This window comes from Vulpes vulpes, chromosome 2 (assembly GCF_048418805.1).
Source record: "Vulpes vulpes isolate BD-2025 chromosome 2, VulVul3, whole genome shotgun sequence".
Taxonomy (NCBI): domain Eukaryota; kingdom Metazoa; phylum Chordata; class Mammalia; order Carnivora; family Canidae; genus Vulpes; species Vulpes vulpes.
In genome coordinates, this window is record NC_132781.1 from 53,289,572 (window position 1) to 53,299,596 (window position 10,025).

Genomic DNA, 10,025 nt, shown 5'->3' on the forward strand with positions numbered 1-10,025 from the left:
TTCTAGCCTATGCTATTATCCACAGCACTAGGCATCTCCCTTCTTCCACTTAATACTCTATTTAAACATATCTCATTTCCCCAGGACTTAAAACCTAATGACTTCCAGGGCATAGAGCTCAAGCAATTCCTCATATCGTAACTGATCACTCTGAGGGTAGATGCACAAGGGAAGTGAGGTACATTCTCAGCTATTAATGGTGTAGGCCAGAAAACAATGAGTTGTCACTGAAGCCAGGATAGTCCAACAAAACCAAAGCCATTTGGATCCTTACCTTGAGGGGACTTTGCTACTGATTCTTTTACTACTCAATTCCCTTCCCCCCCCTTTTTTTGGGCGGGGCGGGGGTGGGGGGAGAAGCCAGGAGGAAAATCAGTTATCTTACTACCTGTGCTATTTTAGGCACCATAATTGATGAACTATAAATCAGCATTGCAGACATTTGACCTCGACTCTGAATAGTTGGTGGAAACAAGGGGGAGGTGATCACTGAACCAGGATTCAGTCAAGGGTCCTGGTTTTCCAGCCAGCTCTTCTGGTCTATGACCTTGGGCAAGACCTTCAATGGCCTTGCTCCTTGGGGTACTCACCTATAAAATGCAGGGACAGACTAAACCAGTGTTTTCCAAGGAAAAATATGCAGGCATTTTTGGGAGGTGCATGGATAAATCTTTTTACGGTTATGTATATATTACATGTTTTTTACATTTATTTAAACTTTTATGTACATGTATATAATGTTTCTTAGTTACCTTCTACGCATCGCAGTTTTTCACTCACAATAGTGATTTAGTTTCCTTTTATTTATATTTTTTAAAAAATATTTTATTTATTTATTCATGGAGACAGAGAGAGAGGGAGGCAGAGACACAGAGGGAGAAGCAGGCTCCATGCAGGGAGCCCAACATGGGACTCGATCCCCATATCCAGGATCACAACCTTGGGCTGAAGGCGGCGCTAAACCGCTAAGCCACTGGGGCTGCCCAATTTAGTTTCCTTTTTAAAAATGTTTCAAATAAATCTAAATTTTAAAAAGATTTAGTAAGTAAATAAATGCTGAGTATTCAATGATATGGTAAAAATCATAAAAGTGGTACACAAATCATTAAACATAGTAATTATTTCCAGTGCACATTTTTGCAACTAAAATTCTCTGATAAGTTTCATAATCGAACCAGTTCACCTTGTAAATCCGAGGGGAAGCTCTAAGTATCTCCATGGCTCTACATTTATTAAAACATTATACTGAATAGAAACAGGTAAAGCCATCTGAATGCCAAGTCATCCACATACCATGTCCATACTATTAAACATAGCTATTGTTGATTCTCATGGATCCAAGAAGCAGAAGTGAAGGCTCACACCACCTAGGGAGCAGGAACCTAACTTGCTTCCTGGGAACCTCTGCTTCAAAGTCACCTGAGTGACCCTGCCTAGGCCCTGGAGAACACATGGGCTGGACGGAAAGTCTCTGCTGCCCACAGCAGAAAGATCCAGTATGTCACTCGAGCAGTTGAGCCCAGGGGCTGAGATGAAGTCCCAGACGGCAGTTTCTGGAGTCATGGTACATAGGAAGGAGCAAGTTCTGCTTCCCTTTATCTAAGAGGTCACAATGAGGAGAGCAGTGTAACAGACTTATTGCACACTTGCTAAATGCCTGATGGCGTCCTCTGTTCATCTCCACAGTGACCTTATAAAGTATCTACTCTTCTCAGTGGGGGATTGGGAGCCCATCTGCCTGGAATTGTATCCATGGGGATAAATAAGACAACAATGTAAAGCACCCAGAATAATACTGGGCACATGGTAAGAAATAAGAAATGTTGGCTATTTTAATCTTTTATTGGATAATAATAATAATAATACAGAAGAGTACACAGATCATAAGTTTACAGCTCACTGAATGTCCCCACACTAAAATACTTGTATAACCAGCATCAAGATCAGGACACAGAACATTAGTGGGGCCCCCAAATCTGCTTTGTAACCCCTTTAATCACTACCTACCCCACCTCCCAAGGGGAACCTAACTTCTAATATTAGCTATTAAAAAAAAAAAATCATTACAACCACCAATGACCTCCATTTTCCAGATGAAGAAACTAAGGCTTAAAGAAGTTAGAGAACTTGCCCAATTGCTAAGCTAGTTAAGTGGCAGAACCAGAACATGAACTCACATGGGCTGAATCCAAAGTCTTTCTTTTTTCTTTTTTTTTAAGATTTTTATTTTATTTGAGAGAGAGAGAGAGAGAGAGAGAGAGAGAGAGATAGTGAGAGAGAACATGAGCAGGGGTAGGGGTATAGGGAGAGGGAGAGAAGCAGGCTCCCCGCTGAGCAGGGAGCCCAACGTGGGGCTTGATCCCAAGCCACTGAGGTCATGGTCTTAGCTGAAGGCAGATGCTTAACTGACAGGGCCACCCTAGGCACCTTGAATCAAAAGTCTTAATAAGCACTTCACTGTACAGTAGCTGCCCCCCATCCCCATCCATGGGGGATACATCCCAAGACTCTGGACACCTGAAACCACGGATGGTACCGTATGTGTATCATGTTTTTTCCTATACATACGTGCCTATGATAAAGTCTAACTTACAAATTAGGTACAGTAAGAGATTAAGAATTAAAAAAACAATATAACAATACACCATAAAAAATGTTATGTGAATGTGGTGTCTCTATCAAGATGTACTGCACTTGCTCTTCTTGTGATAATGTGAGATGAGTGGCAGAGAGGCTGTGAAGTACTGTTAGGCTACTATTGACCTTCTGACTATGTCAGGAGGAGATCAACTGCTTCGGACTGCGATTGACCATGGGTAACTGAAAACCTGGAAAGCAAAACCACAGATGGGGGGTGGGGGGGAACTACTGTACTATCCCCTGGGGATTTTGTGACCATCAAATGAGAGAACATATATGGACTCCTTGCTTGGCATCCAGTGCAACAGGGGCTCAATGAATGCCAGCTATTGTTGTCATTAGAGATGGGGCCCCAGCTGATCCTGCCCTATTTACTGGCATTAACCAAAACAAGGAATTCTACATGCCAATCAAATAAGGCACAGTTCTTCACAGTAGCTTTTCAGGACAGCTTCATGCCACCCACATTTGGGGAGAGTTAAATATTCCCTTCTCCGTGTTGGCAAAGCACTTTATAAACTACCACTAAATTAGAAATAAAGAGTTGGCTGGTCAACTTGCATGTTACTGACAAGGGGTTATTGGGATTATTTTCTGATGGGACTAGCATGTCACTAAAGCAGGCCTTTTGATATATTAAAATTTTTTAAAAAGCAAAACAGAAGTTTAGATTTTAATCCTGTTATAGGGTTTTTCTGAGTCTTCGTTTTTACAGAATCACCGTTTGCTTTGGCTGTCTCCTTCATATCTCTGCTCTATGAAGGACATGGGGACAGCCCTGGAGTCAGAACACTTGTCATTTTGTATCCTGGTGTCTATTCTGAGTGTGAGATGCTCCTTTCCATTGTTAAGATTCCCAAGGTGTTACTTTTTCTTTTATAATAAAAAGCAAACCCCATCTTCATCCCTAAAAAATAAAATAAAATAAAATAATAAACTACCACTAAATAATGTATCTCACCGAAAAAGTCATTGGTTATACTGTCTCCCCACTATAGGGAGGTCTCCAAATGGCTGACCTGTCTCAATCCTCAGTACCATGAAGACAAAGGTTTTATAACTGGGAATTCCAGGGCTTAGCTTTAGAGATTTCATGACCCTCTTGAAATTTACAAAACTATTTAAATATTCCTGAGGTGAGAGTCAAAGTTTTAAGAGTTTAAAAAAGGTCCATGTTCCCGGAAGTTAAAATGCAACTTCCCTAATGCAAAGCAAAGTGGTACTCCTTAAAGGTCTGCTAAATTTAAAGTGGATCTAGAGAAGCCCATCTGAAGGAAAAATACTAAGATGACCAGCTGAAGCTCTAAGATGAAATACTGCTCCAGCTGGGACCTCCACCAAGGGCCCCAAAGATGACATGTCCACTTGTTTTCTATCCTACATCCCAGCTAATTCCACCAGCACACCCTAGATCCTTTGTTCAGATTCTGATGCCTCAGAGATGGAAAGTTATCCAGCTATCTTTGTGAAGGAACCAAGTCCTTAGAATGCAAAAATGGAGATCCAAGAACAACAGTATATATTATTTATGTGCCTCTGAGAAAATGGCTTTATTCCCTTTGGCTCATCATTTTTCAAATATAAAATGAGAATTATAACCATTGTCCTATTTCACCTGGATGTTATGAGGATGAATCCCATGATACGATGAAACCAGTTGCAAACCTGTCTTGTCTTTGAGCTTGCCCAGCATCCAAGCAGGAGGCCCTGGAGTCAGCAGATCTTCAAATAACAGCAGGCAATCTGAATCAAATCACTACTTCTATTAACACTATTCGGTCTCGCAAGTGATTTATCAGCTGGTATGAGCATAAAAGTATAGTTTATGCCTCCAAAAGAAGTACTGGCATTCTTTCCCAAGTGTCTTTATAACAAAACTCCAAAACATTTTCAAGAGAGGAGATTCTTTAACTGAGTAAAAGGATTACACAGAAAAGCTGAAGAGAGGGGAGTTCGAACAGATGCCTGATATAACAGAAAGCAAAAGAACCAATATGATATGGCCAATTTTCCCCCCAGATCCAGCTAGGTAACAGCTCGGAATGATTGAGGGCTCAAAGGAACTATCGAGATTATCTAGCTCAGCATTTCCTGAAATGTGATCTGTAGACTGTGACTTGGTTTTATGAAAAGACAGTATGAAGTTACATAAGCTCAGGATATTTACAACACACATCCCAAACTCCTGTAGGACTAAATACACACAAGCATGTTAAAGGTTCTGAGAAGTCCTGCATTAAAGAAGCCAATTCTTGGGGATCCCTGGGTGGCGCAGCGGTTTGGCGCCTGCCTTTGGCCCAGGGCGCGATCCTGGAGACCCGGGATCGAATCCCACGTCAGGCTCCCGGTGCATGGAGCCTGCTTCTCCCTCTGCCTGTATCTCTGCCTCTCTCTCTCTCTGTGTGACTATCATAAATAAATAAAAATAAAAAAAAAAAAATTAAAAAAAAAAAAAAGAAGCCAATTCTTCTTGACCCTGAAATCCCCGAACATATCTGTCCATGACCCCTTTTCCATGGAAGATCCAGGAAAACCCATAGATCAAAGTGTTGGGAATGGCCCACCCCGCCCCAGGTCAGACAGCTACTTGTAGGAGATTCAGGTCTCCTAAATCTCACTACACCATTCTTTTAAAAAAAAAAATTTTTTTTTTTTTAGATTTATTTATTTATGAGAGACAGAGAGAGAGAAGGAGAGGCAGAGACACAGGAGGAGGGAGAAGCAGGCTCCATGCCGGAAGCCCGACGCAGGACTCGATCCCAGGACTCCAGGACTGCGACCTGGGCCAAAGGCAGGCGCCAAACTGCTGAGCCACCCAGGGATCCCTCACTACACCATTCTTACCCATTAGAAATTTCAAATAAAAACCAGAGATGATGGACTAACAATTTGGAAAAGGATGAAGTGGAAAAATAGGCATCCCAATGGCTCCTGCCAAGTACTACCATTCCAGAAGGTGGGAGCAATGTGGCCAGATATTTTCTGGAGAAGCTAGGGATCTCAATTTTCATGTGAAATCATTCTAGTTTCTAAGTACTGGCACTGTGTAGGTAAAAAAAAAAAAAAAAAGAAAAAAAAAAAGCATGTCTGCAGGCCCACTGTGAGTCTTCTCTAGCCCATGGGCCACCAATTTAGGAACTCTGGCCTAGGCAAATTGGCATCTACAGGATAAATAGGACTTTAGAAGAAACCAAAGTCTGATGCTACATATGGGCTATCAGGTTTTTTTTTTTTAATTTTTTTTTTTATTTATTTATGATAGTCACACAGAGAGAAAGAGAGAGACAGAGACATAGGCAGAGGGAGAAGCAGGCTCCATGCACCGGGAGCCCGACGTGGGACTCGATCCCAGGTCTCCAGGATCGCGCCCTGGGCCAAAGGCAGGCGCCAAACCGCTGCGCCACCCAGGGATCCCGGGCTATCAGGTTTTAAAGAAAGATGAAGTCTCCCATGAAAATGAGGAAAACCTGAGAAACATACAGTGGAACATACTGTGCATTTACTATCTACTTTTCAATACTACATAGGAAGTTTAGCACTCCTATGAAAGTGGTGAGCCAAATGGGCTCAGTCACATCACCAAATCCCTTTAATAAGGACTTGCTCTTTACAGGGCACTCTACTGGGTCCTAACAAAGAAAAGCTACAGGAGCAGACCAGAGATCTCCTGCAAATACTGGTTTTCTTTGAGTGTCTGAGAAAGCAAAAATGAATGTACCTTCATAAGTTAGTCCCTCCCAAAATGACTTGAGCTACTCAAACTGGGTGGGCAGGAGATAATCTCCGTGGCATACAGCTGAAACCAATGGAGCTGTCAGCACACTTGCCATGAGTCAGAAGCATCATGTATTAAGGAAGCAAAGGCAGTCTCAGGGAGTGAACAAGAGCCAATGAACAAAGGCTTTTTCTTTTAATGGTGGATGCACATTCTCATAAAGGCAATTTTTTGTGTGTACACAGCATACATGCCAAATCATCCATTGCTTAGGCTCAGAGTATGAGATGGCAGTACTAGGGGCATTCACGGAGCAGCAAGGAAATTCTGACATACCAGCCAATGAACATTTCTCAAAAAAAAAAAGAGCTGGTAAAGAATAGCTTCTGGGCCTACAGAACTGTCAAAAGGTTATTTCCTATTGATTCTATAGGGGCTTGGTCACAATCATTTGGGTGCTGAGCCACCACGATGCCCAACTCCAACAGCACCGATTACACTCTATTTATGTGAACAGAATCCCCTGGAGTTGTTCAACAGAGGCACTGACTAGGTCCAGATCAAAACAGGGGCTTAAAGTCCTGAAAAGTGTTAGCAGTTAGGCAAGAGAACTTCTATTTAGGTGATGACTTGCAGACAGCTGGTCCAACCTGGGGAAAGCTACTAGGCACACATAACACACTGTGGTGTTACACTGTCAACATGCAAATGCGCACACTACATGACCGATGCTACTGACCCACTGGCAGCAGACTTTCCGGGAACATTTTTGTTTTTAGAAAAAAAAAAAAAATCAAACCAAACAGAACAGAGTTGTATCTACTTATCCATAATTTCTGTGAAGTCCTCTGGTAACCTAGACAGCGTAAAAGTGTGTGGATACAGAACAGGATGACCTCGCCTGTTCTGGCTTTGAGCCCACATCTTACCCTTAATAGGATCCTGCTCTCTCTAAATGAGGAGTTTAGAGCTGACCCACCAATGACTTGGAGAACTGAACATGTTTTAATACCTAGCAGTCTTAGATCCTCATCAATGAGACTGAATCAGACCACACTTCTACATTCGTATACTTCCCTATAGGATGGTTGTATTATTTGCTTGTGCCATGCACACTATTAACTCACTGAACTTCATGCTACTAGGGAAAATTTTAAATTTTACATGACATCTTCATTGACTCCCTTTTGATCTAGGAATACCATGCTCAGAGTGAACTAAGAGTAACAACTGGCTCTTTTGTTTGAAAGAGTCCAAAAAATATGCAGGAAACTTCAAGATGCCAGGCAAGAAGCTTAGTGGATTAGGTACTGGGCTCCACATACCAGACTTAATAGAAACTGCAGGTTCAAATCCCAGCAGGGTCAATTTGGACTCTGTTGTGATCTTCCAGATAAACTGAGCACAAGACAGCTTACTGCTCCCTGACAAACTCTTGAGGGCTTCCTAGACCACTGCTGGTGCTTGTGAGGTAACGTAAGGGAGCTGGTGGTGGGGAAGCTTTGCAATCATTGAAATATAGAAATACCTTGTCTTTTATTTCCAGTTACTGTAGAGAAAAAAAGCACATTTCTGCAACATGCTGTGTATACAGTAAAGTAGAAACTTTATCATCCAGATGCCCCAATAATAGGAGACCCTTTGAGGTGAGCTCTATTATAAAGCATACAACAGTTTCAATTTCTAATATCCCATTCTTGCCCAATGTGAATCTATAAATAAACCTAAAATTACCCACAAACCTGTTTTTTTTTTCTTTAGTTTTTAAAGGCCATCAAATCCTTGGAGATAGTATCGACCTCCAGCTGTTAATATTCAGAAGTAATACACTTACAGCACTGTCTCCATTGGGCTTATTACTGCTCCAGTCAATGGTGCATTTCAGAGCTGGGAACATTTCCAATGAAGTTTTCTTTGCTAGTAGTAAACACCACTGCTTCAACAATCCACATTAGGTCAGCATTTAACAGAGGGTCTCCCTCCCTCTTGAGCAGGTTGTCCAAGAATATGAGTTCAACCACTGGCTCAAGAGAAACAGAAAGTCTTCTCAATAGTTCAAAATTCATTTTATGTTCAACTACAGGCCTTCTGCAAACTGAGGATCTGAGCTCTTTAGGATAGTGACTATAATTCTTCCTGGATAGAGAAGGCCAACAGGTGATTGTCACAAATCAGCACAAAGCGAAAGCCATTACATATTAGTAGCCAGTGAGAAACAAGGTTCAGGACCCTGTACTGTAGAGGAGAGTAGTGAAACACGCCGGCAAGCAGAGTGGTAGAAGGGGAGCTGGATGGCATGTTCATCCATTACAGCCACTGGTTAGCTCTGAAGTCTAAGTAAGATGGATACTCACTACTGTACTGGTTGACGCCTAGGCAGTAAGTTACAAGTCATCAGATAAAATTTTAGGTGGAACCACAGGTTTGGAAAGTTCTGGGATCCAATATAATGTCTATAGGAGCATCAGTATTAAAATGAAAAGTCAGTATCTGGGAAACAGGTAGGGTTCCCTCCCCTGGAATACTGGAAAGAGATGTAAAGACCATATCTTCAAGCGACCAAGTGGAGACCTTCTTCTAATACAATGAGTCCTGTGGCTTTCTGTTAGGAATCAAGCAGTAATTAGTTATGGCCCAACTTTTAAAGTGTCAGTTAGTACGCCTACAATTAAATAGGGAGAGATGATGAATATAAGATACTCAGCAGAAAAGGTTTTAAGTGTCAGAGCTAACTCGTAAGTTTTATACACAATACAAGGGCATGTTATGCTCTAAGCACCATGCCAGAAGCCAGAGTATTTCTGGCAGGTCCAGGGAAGCCTGCAACCTCCGAGAAACCCAACTCATTTAACTCTGGCAAAATGCACGACACTGTCAGATGGTTTCACCATGAGGTTGAGTCCATATCACCTTCTCCCCGAGGGAGGAAACTATTGGCCTGTAAGGGTCTACATCTTGTGGACCACCCATACCTATTTAACATCTTCCTCTTCCCCTTCTCCAAAAGTAACTTCAAAACTAAAATACCCTCGAATTCCTTTCACTCCACCCTCCAAATACAGGAAGTCCAAAGACGATGTTTTCCAAGTTTTAAGAAGCTCAGGGCCTGGGACGGCCACTTTCTGTCTATAGTCGGGTCATCCCCGTGAGCTCCCCAGTCCCCACCCCTCGTCAAGCTCGGAAGCCCACGCTGGTTGCCCTGCAGGTCCAGCCCCGGCGCCGGGCCGAGCGACCCGGGCAAACCCTTCCCCAGCGGCTGCACCTAGGAGAGCCGCTCGACTGGCTGGGCCTGGGCCTCGCGGTGGCGCCTCATCCCTCCGCTCCTCCCGGCTCCAGGAGCCCCAAGAAAAGGCCAAGCCCGGCTGAGGCGTCAGCCCAGGCAGCCTCCCGCCCCCAGGCCCGACCCCCTCCTTCCCATCGGGCCCGGCCCAGCCCCGCCTCGGGGTCCCGTGCTCCCGCCAGCCGGCCGCGCCCGTACCTGCCGGACCCGGTGCAGGGCGTCCACGAAGCCCTCGGCTTTCATCCCCACCGGAGCGCTCTGCCCCTGCACCAGCTCCGCCATTACCGCCCCCGCCGCCGCCGCCGCCGCCGCTCGGCTCCCCCGTCCGGCCTCCAGCTCCGCTTGGGGACCCGTAGCCGGAAAGGGAAAGTCGCCCCACTTCCGGCGGAA

General features: G+C 43.7%; 1 protein-coding gene across 7 annotated transcripts in view; it reads right to left on the reverse strand.

Moving 5' to 3' along the window:
• The window catches only part of FUBP3 (far upstream element binding protein 3), a 53,692-nt gene extending 43,677 nt beyond the window's left edge, over positions 1-10,015 (reverse strand). For 3 of the 7 annotated variants that reach the window (XM_026009527.2, XM_072748354.1, XM_026009525.2), the window contains exon 1: positions 9,834-10,015. In XM_026009527.2, coding sequence (XP_025865312.1) covers positions 9,834-9,917 — 84 coding nt within the window. In that variant the 5' untranslated portion in view covers positions 9,918-10,015. Of the gene's footprint in view, positions 1-8,189; positions 8,958-9,833 lie in introns of all 7 variants that reach the window. The other 4 variants (XM_072748355.1, XM_072748353.1, XM_026009526.2 and 1 more) reach the window with 3 other exon arrangements.
• Between the last annotated feature and the right edge of the window lie 10 nt (positions 10,016-10,025).